Source organism: Tachysurus fulvidraco, chromosome 3 (assembly GCF_022655615.1).
Source record: "Tachysurus fulvidraco isolate hzauxx_2018 chromosome 3, HZAU_PFXX_2.0, whole genome shotgun sequence".
Lineage (NCBI taxonomy): Eukaryota > Metazoa > Chordata > Actinopteri > Siluriformes > Bagridae > Tachysurus > Tachysurus fulvidraco.
The window spans coordinates 547,081-564,181 of NC_062520.1; the positions used below are offsets into that span (position 1 = coordinate 547,081).

The following is a 17,101-nucleotide window of genomic DNA, read 5'->3' on the forward strand; positions in this document are numbered from 1 at the left end:
CGACATCCGCGGTCTCCCAAACAAATACCAAGACCTCGCAGGAGCAACTCCGCCATGCGTGGTATTTCACGGACACACGTACGTACGTTCGAGGCTGCATGGCATGCCACACCTCCAAAGCCCACAATTTTGTTTTTAATATAATTATAAAAATGTTGATTTTAATATAATTATAACCTGCAGGCGACAGTGGCTACCCCTGAGACGCTGCTCCTCACCACATTTTTAAACATGCAGAGCGCAGAGGAAACTCATTATAACGAGGCCCACTCTCGTGCCCGCGCAGTCATCTGCATTGACTATTTATGGTTAAAAATGGGCGTGTACAGGGCGGGACTTGAGGCTGGTTCACGTACACACATCTGCGGGTGATCTGTGATTTATAAAGGGAACATTGCTTACAGGTGTGCGTACGCACCGTTTTATAAATCTGAATTTTTTTGGTGTACGCCATTTTTGGCTTTTGGGCGTACGTAAACTTTTAGTAGGGATCCTACACACAGTTTTATAAATGAGACCCCTGGTCACTGGGAGGAGGTGGAGTCTGCTGAGCAGTGGTGCTGATTTGCGAGCAGAGAAGGCGTTCAGCTTGTTCGGCAAAGAGATGTTGTTGTCACAGGTCCGTGGTGGGGGCTTGTAGTCCATAATCATCTGTATCACCTGCCACAGGACCTGAGTGTCTCTGCTGTTGCTGAATTTATGGTCTATCCTCCTGGAGTACTGCCTCTTAGCCTCTCTGATGCCGCGGGATAGGTTGGCCTCAGTCCCACCTCGTCTCCAGCTCTGAAGGCAGTGTTCCGCATCTTCAGGAGTCTGTAGACCTCCCCTGTCATCCACGGCTTCTTTTTGGCATGTACAGAGATGGTCTTTTTTGATTGTTACAATCAATGCACTTGGTGATGTAGGCAGTTTAAGTTTCTGAGTAAAGTTTCTGTGGTGTTATTGTATGAGTCAGCCTGCTTAAACATATTCCAGTCGCTGGTGTCAAAACAGTCTTGAAGAGCCTCCGACGACCCCTCAGGCCACACTTGAATTTGTTTCTGAACTGGTTTAGTGACTTTAATGAGTGGTCTGTATGCAGGCATTAGCATGACAGTGATGTGGTCTGATGTACCAAGGTGGGGGAGGGGGGGGCTTTGTAGGCTCCTCTCTGTGTGGTGTAAACAAAGTCCAAAATGTTATAACCTCGTTTTGGAAAGTTAATGTGTTGGTGTATTTTTGGAAACACACTCTTTAAAGCCCACTGCCACGAGTTTTTCTTCCCGCACCGAGAGCTCTGTCCGCTCTGTGAGAGAGGTCCTGCAGCTCTTCCGAGTGCACAGAGTTTAACTCCAAAAATGTGGTTCTGTTGACATCCAGCAGAAACTCACTGCTGTATGTGCGTTTAATTACAGGTAGGTGCGATGTAGACGTCCAAAAACACTGTGACTCACGAGACGAAAACCACGAAAACACCGTTCTGTAAGGAGCGAGAGAAGCCTCTGCGTGTGCACATTGTGTGATCTTGATGCTCATATTGTGTGACAGACAACGTAACAGAACTGATAACGACTTGAACATAAACGTGAAGTGAAGATCACAAACATACAGACGTTTTTAACCACTTTTGTATGGTTGAAGATTTCCAAAAAGCCTTCATACATTTACAGCATTTGGCAAATGCCCCTTTTTCAGAACGACTTACATTTTAAACAAATGAGTAATTGAGAGTTAAGGGACTTGCTCAGGGGCCCAACAGTAGCAGCTTGGTGGACCTGGAATTGAAACTCACAGCCTTCCAGCTGGTAGTTCAACACCTTAATCACTAAGCTACCACATCCCAGTGGTTTCAATAAGGATGCTAGTATATTTTGGTTGAGCTTGACACATTCAGAAGGATGTTAGATGAAAACTCTGGAGAGCTTGGGAAAAGGACAATAAGGCCAAAGCTGACGAAAAAAAGACAAATGTGAAGTAGTTGAGATGAGGTTTGAATAAAAAGAAAAATTTTGAAAGGAGAAAACTTGGCATGCAATGAGGACATGGGAAAGTGGCTGAAAAAACGTACAGTACATCAATACAGGACAATGCAGAAGATGAAGAAAAGTTGACAATAAAACCAGTTCAGATGTGACACTATGACTGATCAGAGTGACGGCAGTGGGCACTCCATGCAGAGAATGGTTTCTGTGTGAACTGAAGGAGGAATGAAGCCAAACTGGCTAAAGGAGCTAGATCACTCCCAACTGAACCAAGCCTGTACACCACATCGGATTATTTAATTCGTTTGAGTATACTGAAAGCTAATGAAATCTCCGACCCTAACCTTAACCTTAAGTGAATTTCTATGATAGGTGGCGATTGTGCTAGTATTGAATGGTAACAAAATGTAGAATGAGCACTGTGAAGCTTCAGGGGAATGAAATGGAGAGGAGGGATTAACAGAACATATTATTGTACCAGTATTTATGGCAATGAGATACTGATCAAGTCTGATTCAAAGCAACTTACATCTAAGACTCAATAAAAGTAGGAAGGACCCCCAAAATATTGTTACTGCTTTTTTATATTATTCTTTACAAATCCTCTTATTTGTACAATGGTCAATACAGACTGCACTGGTCTGTGCTGTTTTTTGTATTGCTCCTGTAGTGTATTGTGTTGTCTGTTATGCACTTCTTTTCCCATTGGTACTTGTGGAACTCACATTTATCACTCAGTGAACAGAAGTATTCAGGGTGAACATAAGTATAAATGTATATATGAAGGTAACTGGTCTTCAGTTTCCTTTTCATTTTTCTTATCTGTAGTTTTACAAGGTTCTAGAGAGCAAGTATAACTGGATTAGTGCCCGAGATCAGTATATCAGTATATATAGGTTCTCTAGTGACTGACTTAGCAATGGTCCAGAGCTCTTACTGCTGTGACTTGAATTCCATTCCTGAGCAGGGAATCTGAAAAACCCTTAATGTAAAAGCAGGGCCAAATTAAATATGCTGATCAGCTGATGCACTGTGGTGACCTGTAATGGGAGCTGCTAAATGAAAAACAGCATGTGCCTGTAAGTGATTATGTTTTTAGAACAAAACATTGTGGAGAACAAAAGAACCTCGTATGACAACATTTAGTGGTAATGGTCTATTTTTGAACAAATGTTTTAAACTCATGGTATCTTAAGTATGTAACCTAGTGAACCAGCATTAATGTATTCAGTGTTAGAGATTTAAGCACTTATGTACGTCGCTCTGGATAAGGGCGTCTGCCAAATGCTGTAAATGTAAATGTAAATGTAAATGTCTACAAAATACAATCTTCTCAAGGCAACCATACATCCTTACTGTTACAACACTCACCTCTGGTGCATGTGGAGTGTGACGGAGAAGGTTTTGTGTAGAACTCCCTGTGTCTTTGTGTGTGTATGTGTAATGTACAGAAGTGTTTACGGTTCGATCCTGATGCGACCGTCTGGAGTGTGAAGCAGCAGGTCGTGTGTTCTCTCAGTGAGTCATTGTGGGACGTGTATAATTACGGATTGTTCCAGCCTGCCTCAGAGGGACATCACGCCCGCTTCCTGGAGGAGGAACAACCACTAAAACAATTTCCACAATCCCTCGAGCAGGGTGTGCCTTATCTGGAGGTAGCGTACTTGAGTTAAACTTCCTAAAATCTATGAAACTATATGTAGTAAAACTCAGCAATTAAACAGTAATGACACTACTCAGAAAATTAATGGATGATGATGATGATGATGATGAACCCATGATGATATGGCCAGTACGATGAGACTGAGGAGTATAGTAGTTTTACAGCATAGTATAATTCTATTGGGAGGGAGGAAGGAAGCACTATATAACTATATAAGAGTGAACGTCCTCAGACTTCCTCAGGCGCTCATATTTCCCGAGCTGGAATTCTGTCTCATCTCTACTGTGAACTGTGTCTGAATTGCTGTCTTTCTCTTTCACTCTATCACCAACACAAGTCTTCTCTGATATCGTATATCATATCATAAGTGGGGAAGGGAAATAGAAATTGTGTGTGTAATAAAATACTAGTATCCCCCCCCCCCACACTGTGTGTCTGAATAATCTGTGTCTCTCACAGTTCAGGTACAAGAGTCGGGTTTATAAACAGACTAATCTGGATGAGAAACAACTGGCCAAGTTACACACTAAGGTACTCACACACACAAATACACTAAACACACACACACACACACACACACACACACACACACACACACACACACTAAACTTTTAGGCAAACCACTTCAAATATTTTCTGCTACACTAAACAGAAGCTCCTTTTGGTTTCTCCTTGTATTTACTGTCATGCTTCTAATTTTGTATTCAATAATGTTTTGCCGTATAACTGTGTCCGGAGTTCGGAATTGAGTTCGGAATTCCATGTCATAGAATTGGTGACTGAAATTGTTTAAAATAAACTGTTGATTAAAGACAGTTTCTCATTCCTCAGGAGCACTGCTCACACTCACATTTACAGATAGAATTGAAGGATGCCATTAAGTTGAAGTGTCCATTATACTGGAAACATCTCAGGATGCTACTTCTTCAGTCATTACATAATGAGGTTGTGTATGTGTGTGTGTGTGTGTGTGTGTGTGTGTGTGTGTGTGTGTGTGTGTAGGCCAACTTAAAGAAGTTCCTGGACTATGTTCAAAGTGGAGCGGTAGATAAGATCGGTAAAGCTTTGGATAAAGGACTGGACCCTAATTATCATGATCCAGAAAGTGGAGGTGAGATATAATTCAGTATCATAATCTTTATTCTGTTTTTCTTTGTGTATTAAAATATGTTTTACACACAACCTGACTTTATACAACCTGACTTTATACAACCTGACTTTATACAACCTGACTTTATACAACCTGACTTTATACTGACTTTGTCATCAGAAAAGACAGGTAAAGCAAGCTACATGTGCTAGCTACAAAACTCTTCACTACTACACAAGCACCCTCTCTTTGCTCTCTCTCTCTCTCTCTCTCTCTCTCTCTCTCTCTCTCTCTCTCTCTCTCTCTCTCTCTCTCTCTCTCTCTCTGTATCAGAGACCCCTCTGACGTTGGCTGTAATCAGTGGTCTGAGTGTTGATGGAATCCGTGTGCTGATGTTAAACGGAGCTCATCATGATTTCAGAGCAAGAGACGGACTCACGCCACTGCATAAAGCTGTTAGAGTGCACAATCAAGCTACACTGCTGGTAAACACACACACACACACACACACACACACACACACACACACACACACACACACACACACATTTTCCATTACTTAATTAATGTCTCTCTCTTTCTCTCTTTGTCTGTCTGTGTGTCTCTCGCTCTTTCACCCTAGACCTTCCTGTCCCTGGGTGTGTCTCCAGACTATAAGGATCGTTGTGGTTTAACGCCGCTGTACCACTCTGTGCTGACAGGGGGCGACACGTCCTGCTGTGAAACTCTACTGTACTACAAAGCACGCCTTGGAACTCGTGACGAGAATGGCTGGGATGAAACACATCAGGTGATTGTGTGTGTGTGTGTGTGTGTGTGTGTGTGTGTGTGTGTGTGTGTGTGTGTGTGTGTGTGTGTAAAAATAGCATCATTTATCATTAACTATAAATATCAGCAGTAATCTTCAGTTACATTTGTATAGATAATGAGCCTCATTTATCTTTTGGTGAAGTTGTGTGTAAATGTTTATGTAAGCAAACTGAGATTTGACCGGGTTTTCTTCATTCTCAATACCAAGCAGCTATGAACTGCCGAGCTCTTCCACACTACACCTGATGTGCAAACCCTTCATCCTCTCACACACATCATCCTCTCACACACTTCATCCTCTCACACACATCATCCTCTCACACACTTCATCCTCTCACACCCTTCAGCCTCTCACACCCTTCAGCCTCTCACACCCTTCAGCCTCTCACACACTTCAGCCTCTCACACACTTCAGCCTCTCACACACATCATCCTCTCACACACTTCATCCTCTCACACCCTTCAGCCTCTCACACCCTTCAGCCTCTCACACCCTTCAGCCTCTCACACCCTTCAGCCTCTCACACACTTCAGCCTCTCACACACTTCAGCCTCTCACACACTTCAGCCTCTCACACTCTTCAGACTTTGGGGAGTCTACAACACGTTGTTGAATCCAACTTGAGTACTTATTGAATATTTAGTCCTTGCTCCAATAACGTGTTGTTGAGCACTAAAAGATGATGATGATGATGATGATGAGCTTAACAGAAAATGGAACATGGATTAATGAAGAGAACAAAATGGCTTAGTTTATAACCTTGTACACAAAAGCTCTGAACTATTTTGTCTATATATTACATTATGTTGCTAGTTGTATATAGTATATTTACCCCCTGAGCTCCCTGCAGGCATGTCAGCATGGTTTTGCCCAGCATTTAGAGCACCTGCTGTTCTATGGGGCAGACATCACTTCCCAGAATGCATCAGGAAACACAGCACTGCACATCAGTGCTCTGTACAATAAGGTGTATACACACACACACACACACACACACACACATACACACACACACACACACACACACACACACACATTGAATGACTGGCATATTTTGTGTCACATCAGGAGAGCTGTGTGCGGGTTCTGCTCTACAGAGGAGCCAGTAAGGAGATGAAGAACAAACACGGACAAACTCCCTTTCAGGTAAAACGTCACAACAGTAAACTAAAGGGCAATTGAGCTAATGTATTCTTGAGTCAAACAAGTACTGTACTACATTTGGTTTGATGCTTTGATGCTCAGACTTCCTCTTACTTTCAGTCCAACTCATCCTAAACAAGCTTTATAGGCTTCAGGTCAGTGATCGTGGGGACAAGGTTCATGTACACCATATTTTTCCTTTTTTTTTCACAGGAAATTAAATTAAGGTATGCTAAATGATGTAATCTGTGAAAAACAATTATTAGAAAATAAAATACTAAATTAAAATGAATTTTCAGTCTACATCTGTCAAGTGTGGGCAAGGCTGACTGGAGAGGAACCTGGCATTCTGCTGTTGTAGCTCATCCCTGCTCAATGTGTCGTGCTGCTAACATGCTTTTCTTCTCACCACGGTTATTCAGAGTGATTACATGAGTTACTGTAGTTTATCTAACATTTGCTTCATTTTTTCAACAAAAAAATGTTATGCTTGCTTCTTGAAGGTTGCTGTGATGTCTGGACACTTTGAACTTGGAGAGATCATTAAAAATCACAAAGACACAGATATAGGTATGTAGGTTCTTTATAAAACATCTTAAGCAAATCAGGGTGTTTCTAAGTCACATATATACACGTATACTGAATGTTCATACTGAGTTCATTCCTGGGGATTAATAACGAACAATAATCGGCTTGTGTATGTGTTCACCTCCACACTGTCCTGAACATCTCCACATTTTGTAGTGTTAAAGCGTGTAACTGAAACGGAAGTAATTGGGATTTTAATGCCATATAACCTACACTGAAGTGCAGGAAAAGCCATATAGTTTGTGAGAATATTTAATAATTAACTCTTTTTTAAAAACGTATTCACCACATTACTAAAAAAAATATTTTTTATAAAAAATGTTTTTATTATAAAATTATTTCTTGTTCAGTTTCTGTTATAATATAAATAATGAGTTGAATTGCTTTGACCTGCGTTATTACAGTATCATATGATGTCAATAATAAATACACATATTGTTAGAGAACATACAGTACCTAAACAACCAGCATCATAAAGACCACAGAGCTATCAAAACAATTCAGGGGCAAAGTTGGAAATGTATCAGTAATGACTTAATTATAAAAACTGAACATCCCACAGCTCTCTGTATAATATATGAGAGAAGGATTTAAAGAGAAAAGGGTTTTAATTGAGAGACAGGCAGTGATTTGTATCAGAGCACCAACCGCTCTGAGAGGTAATTCCACCCGCTTTGGTGTTTTCTCCTGACTGTGTCTTCTGGGCCAACCAGGCCTAACGGTAGGGCTTTGGGCACACTATCTTGTACATGATCTTATATATATTTATATATATATATATAAGAAGGATCTAAAGAAACCGTTTCACTTGAGTTCACGGTACAAGATAACTTGTATGAGTGTGCCAATCACTCTAAGAAGTAATTTCTACTCCAGACAGCCAGAGCAGTTATTTCAGTCGCTTTTGTGTATTTTCCTGAAAGCTTCTTCTGGGCCACCTCGACTATCGGTAGAGCTTCTGGCAAATGATCGGGGAGCTCCTCAGATTGAACCCCCCTTTGGGCGTTCCCTGTTAACACAAGCATTTTATTTATTACTAATATAAATATAATACTAATATATTTACATTCACAAGGTTTCCCCTTGCACTTACCCTCTATTTATATTTTTCACCAAATTATATCTACCCTGTCATCATTCCCTGTCCAGCCACACCTGTCCGCTTTCCCCATCCACTATTAACTAACGGGGCAGACACGGTGCCCCTCCTCCTAGCGTCACTGGACTCCCCCCTCGTAACAGAGACTTCCCTCCATAACTCAGAAAGTAGGTAAAGAGGGAAAAGAATAACAACCCTGAGGACAGTAACACCATAAAGATGCTGCCACCATGGCACAGGACGAAAAGTGCTGGTTTATTACAAATAATATCAAAAAGTGAGCCAGCAAGTTTTATATTATTTTGGTTACTCTGTTTGCTACCGATCCATTGGCTGAATATTTTTGTAAAAAACGTGATCCATTGAGCACCTTTAATGCTGTAATATTATGGGATGTTTATATGTTATTAAATGCAGAATGACTTATTATTCCTACTTGCATTCTCCTTAATGTCTATTGTAAAAACTTTCTATAACATCACAGGATGTCGGGGACAAAGCAAAGGAAATAGAGTCTACTGTATAAGCTGAGGAAATACTAAAACTTCTATCTATCTCTGTATGCAACTCACACATGGAATATGGTTCACCAGAGGGCGTTCGTACTATATACTGAAGGTTTAGTACTGAAAAAGAAACTCCTCTTAAATCCCAGTAGCCTCAGCATAACTACTGGCAAATGGGGGCAGGTCGGCAGAAATGTGGGCCAAGGAGGCAGTGTGAATGTCTGCAGACATGAGAGTGGAGATGCAGAGTCTTATAAAGTTTTATGACACAGTGACACCAGAGCTAGAATGTGTGTGAACACTAAAGGACCAAATCTACAGAAAACAAATGTTTATGCCAAACACTTGTATGATTACGTATCCACATCCAACCATCCCTCTGTGTTTCTCATGCTGTTGCTTTCTCTCTCTCTCTCTCTCTCTCTCTCTCTCTCTCTCTCTCTCTCTCTCTCTCTCTCTCTCTCTCTCTCTTTCTCTCCCCCCCCCCTCTCTCTCTCTCCCAGTTCCATTTTTGGAATCTCCTAAATATGTTTCACAGCATGTTGAAAGTGGGCAAACCACGTCAGTGAACATGTCACTCCCTCACCCCCACCCCCTCTTACGGGCAAAGAGTGAAAATACCATGACCACGCCCCCTGATGCTGTAGCTCCACCCATCACTACACCTGCAACCGCACAGGTAGGGCCTGTACCCACTTTATTGTCCATCTGTGTAGCAGGGTTAAGATTAGATTATACACTTATCATAGATTTTCCCCTTTAGGGAAGGGTCTCCACCTGAACCTTGTTTCTTATCCCTCCCATTTTCCGAGTGCAACATAAACATTACAATAGTTCTGGGAGCATGTTTAGATGCTTAGTTGTTTTCCTCTCTTTGACTCAGCGTCGGTCATCCTTTGCTCTGAGAAGTTCTAGTAGTCCTCGTGGTGCTCGCACTCGTTCCCCGTCCAGAGGAAGAGTAGAATCTGATGAAAAGCAGAAAAAACAGAGAGGCAGACAGGGGTGAGAACTGCTATATTCTCTGTATTATTGCTATAAAATTGTATATTTGTATAACACCAGCCATTCTGGCTTGGTCTTTAGTGTTGTTCAGCGGAGGAGGCTGTACAGTGCAGTTCCTGGTCGTGTCTTTATAGCAACCCGCTCTCACTCTGCTCAGGGAGAACGAGAGCTCACGCTCAGCAAAGGGGACAAGGTTAAATGTAAGATCTGTGTATATAAATATTAATGTATGTAAATATTTATATATGTTTCTTTTTATCTACTATTAATGCTTTACTCTTCCTCTTGGTTTTCTTGTGTTTGTTGACACAACTTGAGTCATATGTGCATTTCAGTACTGAGTGTTGGAGAGGGAGGTTTCTGGGAGGGAACCGTTAAAGGTCGGACTGGTTGGTTTCCTGCTGAATGTGTGGAAGAAGTTCTGCCTCAAAATGAAGAAAAGAGACCCGGTATCCTCAAATAATGTTTTTTCTTTGTGAAAGTGGAATGAGGTTTTAAATTGACAATCAGTAAAGACTGTGATGGTGGTGTTACCATAAAATACAGACAATGGTTTCATTATACTGACTTAATATTCTGCTGAAATTTGTTTGTGAAATCTTTATTTGATTAGGCATTGAAGCCATTTTTCTTAATCCATTAAATAATTGCCCTTCTTGCAGTACCGGGGTAATAGAGATGCTGAGATACAGGTCTTTTCTGTGGAAAGCTTGTAATAGTGTGCTGCCAATTCCAAAGAATTGGTCTGTGGGACCAGTATAACATATATACATGACTTTTAGTGTATTAGGTCTGAGATCTATTAGTAGGTTTAAACTGGAATAAAATAAAGATTAATAATGCCTCAGATAGAAATGCCTGCTTTGAGACAATAGGGATTTTTAAAAGTGCTAAACAAATAAATTTGAGTTTTAAATGTTTATTAGCAATCCAGAACAATAGGTAAACTCACCTGGTCTGAAGGTCATGTAGAACCTTGTATGAAAATGCAATAAGTGGCCGAAGTAAAAGAACGATTTACGAAAAGAACGAAATTGCAGAATCTCACACAGATAGATGGTGAATTAATGAAATTTTATAAAGATATTCTCTCTTTCTTGGTGTCAGCTTTCATAAACATGCATAAAATAGGAAATAGTCGAATGTTTTTATTTTATTTTACTTTTTTTCAGCAATTATTAAGAAATGTTTATTCAAGTCTTCAACATTAAAAAGATTCATTTCAGTAAATTGATAAACTTTAGAGCTGCTTTGTGACGGTGTCTTTCTCTTCAAACGTCATCTTTATATCATCTCTGAACTGAACTGCATTTAAGTCACCAAACTGTACTGGAGGTAAATCATGGTGGATGTATTGATTATGCCACACAGTGTAACTTACAGTATGCCTACATTCTGAGGTGTCATCTATAATTATTACATTTCCCATTTAAATCAATATATATAGATTAAATACATTGAGTACATTAGCAGTCTCCACTTGTACTAAAATAGTGGGTACTATAGTTGGTGGCATGACCTAGATGTCTGTCTTCAAACAGCATGTTCCAGTCTCTTCATGCTGCAATGCTTTAAAATAAGTTTTTATTCTGTGTTGGTACCAACAAAAAACTGCCTTCAAAGGAGGCCAACTTAAATAACCAAAAGAATAGTTTTAGCATGGAGTTGTCTGGACCATCTGGTGACAGGATCGACTCCCTTTTTCTGCTGGCTTCTAAAGCACAAGTGCTAATGGCTGCTTCACATAAAGCATGCCATTTATATGATGATAAACAAACAAAGAAAAGTGTATATACAGTATATATATATATATATGTGTGTGTGTGTGTGTGTGTGTGTGTGTGTGTGTGTGTGTGTGTGTGTGTGTATTTCAGAGAGTCGCAGTGAAAAATCCAAGAGGAAATTATTCCGTCATTACACTGTAGGAACATACGATGGACTAGAGGTACCCAGGTAAGGTCTAAACGTAATTACTTTGTTGTCAGTATAGGTATATGTTTTTCTCTATGTGACAAGCTCATAGATGATTTAATTGGCTGGTTCAAACTAATGACAGTTAGATGATTGCACATATTATTTACATCGTACTGTGGTTTGCGTACTGTTGTACATCCATGCAGTGTTTTTGAATAAAATCAAGACTGACAGGTCAAAGAACATCATTGACAGGAAGGTTTCCTTGACAACCTGTAAAATAGTGGTCATTTCATAGCTGGAAGCATTCATTGCTATGGAGCCTCATGGAGATGACTCTTGTTTGTAAACTTATGACTGGACAAACTGTCAGATTACCTTTTAAAATATTATTGACATTGTGGTTGTGGTTTGTTCAATTTTCTGCATCATGTGAGTATTGAGCAGCTCCCTCTAGTGTTCACATGTAGACTAACCACATTAAGAGCAATGTGTGTGTTTGTGTTTGTACATGTAATTATACTGTGTGTGTGTAATAATGGAGTTTGTCTGCAAGTGGCACTTTGTGCCCAGTTTATTCATGAAACTCACTAATTTTATGACAGTAAGTCTGTCCATTTACAAAGAAGTCAAGTCAAGTCAAGAAGCTTTTATTGTCATTTCATCCATATATATCTGACACAGTACACAGTGACATGAGACAACGTTCCTCCAGGACCAGGAGCTACATAGAACAACACAGAGCTAAGGACTGAAGTAAGTTAGCCCTAGACACATTAAGTGCATCTGTCCAACCTGGTGTACACAGTGTGAGACACAAGAAAAGAAGACAATGCAGGACAAAAGACAGTGCGAACAAACTATACAAAACATTACAAGACAAAAACACAAAATACATAAAAGATAATACAAAAAAGCAGTGCCAACTAGAGCACATACGGTATATTCTACAGTACATATGCAGAAATACTGCAATGAACACATTAGTATTATAGCAGCATTTATATGAGGTATTGTAAGGAGTGTAAAACAGCAATCTACTGAAATGTGAAAGGCAGCATGTGTAAAGAGCAGAAACAGTGTGTAGAACATCATGTAAACAGTTTGATATGGTGGTGCTGTAGACATGGATGTATAATGGAAGAGTGTGTATTAGATGTAGATCAATAAAGTCCACACAGTTGAGTGTGTGTGTGTGTGGTGTGTGTGTGTGTGTGGTGTGTGTGTGTTGTGCTCAGTACAGTTCAGTTCAGTTCAGAATTGATGAAACCTGATTTCACTTTGTTCAACTTGCATATCGGGAATGTAGCCACGTGCAAATGTACAATACTGTGCAAAGGATTTAGGCTGGTGTAAAGAGATGCTGTAAAGTTTTAGTTTATTTTTATCAATTAACAAAATGGAAAGTAAATTTAAATCAAATCAATATTTGGTCTGAGCCTTAGACTGCAAAACAGAATCATTTCTTCTAGGTTCATTAACACACATATGTTGAAGGAACTCAGCAGGTAGGTTGTTCTAAACATAAACAACAGATCTTTCTTAGATGGAGGCTGCCTCAGATCTTTTTTTTCTTCCAGACAGAAGATCAGGCATTGAGATCAGAGATCTGTGGAACCCAAACCTCCACTTCCAGGACTCTATGTTTTTCTCTACACTGTCCAAGATGTTGGAATGGCAGTAGCAGGCAGCGGTCACTCCGGATACAATATGGTGCTATTTATGTTTTTTAACACAACTATTGCTAGGACAAGGACACCAGAGACAGTAGTGTTCATGTATATGACTTCCAGAAATTAATACAATACATAAATCGTGCAACAACAAATCTGCACGGTGATGTGTTGGAAAAGCCTTGCCAACTCGGCTTGCTGCGGAGATCTGGCCTCCAGTCACCTGATACTGGGGACCAGGAGAGCGGATGCCAAAAACGGTGCTTGAGGAAGTGGAAGCACGGTAAGAGGGTGGGTGTCCATGCTAAGCTACAAACAAACCCTAGTCGGCTGGTTCTCCCTTCCATTCTACTTTCTAATGTTTGCTCTTTGGAAATTAAACTGGACTACATCCGACTCGAATGCACTACATGGCAAGAGTTTAGAAACTGCTGCGTCTTTGTTTTCACGAATGGTGCAAGTACTCTGTGCTTGTTTTTAGTTACTGCTCATCGTTCACCATGGTTTTCATTGTCATAGTGTACATTCCCCCCAGTGCTAATGCTAAAGAGGCTCTATGTGAACTCTATGGGGCTATTAGCGATCTGGAGAATGTTCACCCGACGGACTGTTTATCATCGCTGGAGATTTCAATCATGCAAATCTCAAATCAGTGCTCCCTGAATTCCATCAGAATGTGGACTTTGCAACAAGAGGGGAAAACATGCTGGATCTTGTTTACACAAACATTCCTGGAGCGTACCGTGCGGAGCCCCGCCCCCACCTCGGCTACTCATACCACATCTCTGTTATGCTAATTCCAGCATACAGACCACTCGTCAGACTCTAAACCGGTTCTGAAGCAGGTGAAAACCTGGCCATCAGGAGCCACCTCTGCTTTTCAGAACTGCTTTGAGTGCACTGACTGGAAAATCTTCAGGGAGGCTGCAACCAACGGTGACTCTGTTGGAGGAGTACACGGCATCAGTGACCAGCTACTTTGGCAAGTGCATTGATGACATGACCATCTCCAAGACCATCACCACATGCTCCAACCAGAAGCCGTGGATGGCTACTAATGTGCATGTGCTGCTGAAGGCTAGAGGCATAGCATTCAGAACAAGGGACAGGGTGGCTCTAAGAACAGCAAGTTCAATTCAATTCAATTCAATTCAAGTTTATTTGTATAGCGCTTTTTACAATAGACTTTGTCTCAAAGTAGCTTTACAGAACATAAACATAGAACAGAAGATAAACATAAGGAATAATATAAAGAATTAACAGAAATAAAAATTCAAGATTATTATTAGATATCTATAGTTCGTAATGTGTATGTATTTATCCCCAATGAGCGAGTCTGAGGTGACACAGGCAGCAGTGGCAAGGAAAAACTCCCTTGAATTGGTGAAGGAAGAAACCTTGAGAGGAACCAGACTCAAGGGGGAACCTCATCCTCATATGGGTGACACTGGGGTGTGTGATTATAAATATACAGTCCAACAAATGTTGTATTGGTGTAAGGATCACATGGAGTTCACATCTCCTCTTTAGTATCACAGAGTCCAACTGGTGCTGGAAGATCTGTAGATGTCTCAGGATTCTCACAGAGTCGGCCTCATCTCAGTGGAGGTCCAAAATCTTCATCGCACGGAAGACGATCGTAGCTGGTACGATGTCTGGATGCCTCGGGATGGGTTTTTACCCAGAGAGAGAAGCAGTGGAGAGGAATTAATGTAGCTGCTGTTCATAAAAAGAAAATGTGCAAGACTGATATAATAGTGCACAATATTATGGGATGTATTATGCGTATGCCTGACTAAAGAGATGAGTTTTTAATCTGCATTTGAACTGTGAAAGTGTGTCTGAGCCCCGAACACTATCAGGAAGACTATTCCAAAGTTTGGGAGCTAGATAAGAAAACGCTCTACCACCTTTAGTAGACTTAGATATTCTGGGAACTAGCAGAAGTCCTGAGTTTTGTGATCTCAGAGAGCGTGAAGGATTGTAACGTGTTAGAAGAAGTTCCAAACTGTCCCAAGCCAGCAAAGTGCGCACATGCTCAGACAGTCCACAGCAACTTCCAGGACAGCGGAGGCACTCGGCGCATGTGGCAGGGCATACAGGTGATCACAAACTATGCGCTGAATGACTTCTATGCTCGGTTTGAGTTGCAGAACAACGTAGCAAAACAGGTACTCTGTCTATCCACGGCTGACGTGAAGAGAACTCTATGCAGAGTTAACCTGCAGAAAACTGCTGGACCAGACAACATTCCTGGCAGGGTGCTCAGAGAATGAGCAGAACAGCTAGCGCAGAACAGTCTTCACTGACATCTTCAACATTTCCGTGAGCAGAGCTGTTGTTTCTACATGCCTCAATACAACTACCATCGTTCCCATCCTAAAGAAGTCTACAGTGTCCTTCCTCAATGACTATCGTCCCATCACACTCACACCAATTGTAATGAAGTGCTTTGAGAAGCCTGTTATGAGGCACATCAAGCACTTCCTGACTGGGAGACCTGCACTTCCTGACTGGGAGACCTCAGTCAGTCTGGATCGGGAACAGCATTTCCAGCACCAACACACTGAGTACTGGAGACCCTCACTGCTGTTCACCTTGCTGAATAACGACCATATCATCAAGTTCTCTGATGACACGACCGTGGAGGGCCTCATCAGCAAGAACAATGAGTCAGCATACAGAGTTGTATACAGCATATATTGCACCTCTTGTGCAACAGCTAACTGCTTGGTGTAGAGCCAACAACCTGTCTCTAAATGTTGATAAAACTAAAGAGATGGTTGTCGACATCAGGAGAGCACTAGCATCTCGCATCTGTAAAGATTGTCAAGAGCACCAAATATCTTGGTGTTCATCTAGCAGAGAACTTCACCTGGTCACTCAACACCAGCTCAAACACCAAGAAAGCCAAGCACCATTATTACGAAGGTTGAGAAAGGCACATCTCCCTCCCCCCATCCTTACTACATTCTACAGAGAGACCATTGAGAGCATTCTGAGCAGCTGCATCACTGTCTCGTTTGGGAACCGCACCATCTAGGATTGCAAGATCCTGCAGCAGATAGTGAGGACAGCTGAGAAGATCATTGGAGTCTCTCTTCCCTCTATCATGACACTTACACCACATGCTGCATCTGCAAAGCCAACAGCATTGTGGATGACCCCACAAACACTCTTCACCCTCCTGCCATCTGGAAAAAGGTACCAAGGCATTCGAGCTCCATGACCAGACTGTGTAACAGCCATCAGACTCCTCAATAACTCAACTGATCTGTACTGAGCACAATACACACACACACACACAATCATATGCACAATAAAATGTATGGAATGCAATGACTTCCAATGTACTTTCAATTCAATTCAAGTATTTGTACAGCGCTTTTTACAAGTGACATTGTCACAAAGCAGCTTTACAGAACAAAAACATCGAACAAAAGGTTATTATAAAGAATAATATAAATATTAATATAATACAAGATCAATAATAGATATATGTAAATGTGTTTGTATTTATCCTCAATGAACAAGTCTGAGGTGACTCAGGTGACTGTGGGAAGGAAAAACTCCCTTAGATGGTAAAGGAAGGAACCTTGAGAGGAACCAGACTCAAAGGGGAACCTCATCCTCATCTGGGTGACACTGGGG

General features: G+C 41.1%; 1 protein-coding gene across 4 annotated transcripts in view; it reads left to right on the forward strand.

Annotated features, from left to right (window-relative positions):
• Positions 1-17,101, forward strand: part of LOC113647437 (SH3 and multiple ankyrin repeat domains protein 1) — a 63,794-nt gene that overhangs the window by 15,477 nt on the left and 31,216 nt on the right. For all 4 annotated transcript variants that reach the window (XM_027154161.2, XM_027154164.2, XM_027154160.2 and 1 more), the window contains 13 exons: positions 3,413-3,616; positions 4,084-4,155; positions 4,627-4,735; positions 5,048-5,199; positions 5,337-5,504; positions 6,376-6,492; positions 6,594-6,671; positions 7,172-7,238; positions 9,365-9,540; positions 9,745-9,863; positions 9,945-10,063; positions 10,199-10,312; positions 11,738-11,816. In XM_027154161.2, the coding sequence (XP_027009962.2) occupies positions 3,413-3,616; positions 4,084-4,155; positions 4,627-4,735; positions 5,048-5,199; positions 5,337-5,504; positions 6,376-6,492; positions 6,594-6,671; positions 7,172-7,238; positions 9,365-9,540; positions 9,745-9,863; positions 9,945-10,063; positions 10,199-10,312; positions 11,738-11,816 (1,574 nt within the window). The remainder of the gene's footprint in view (positions 1-3,412; positions 3,617-4,083; positions 4,156-4,626; positions 4,736-5,047; positions 5,200-5,336; positions 5,505-6,375; positions 6,493-6,593; positions 6,672-7,171; positions 7,239-9,364; positions 9,541-9,744; positions 9,864-9,944; positions 10,064-10,198; positions 10,313-11,737; positions 11,817-17,101) is intronic.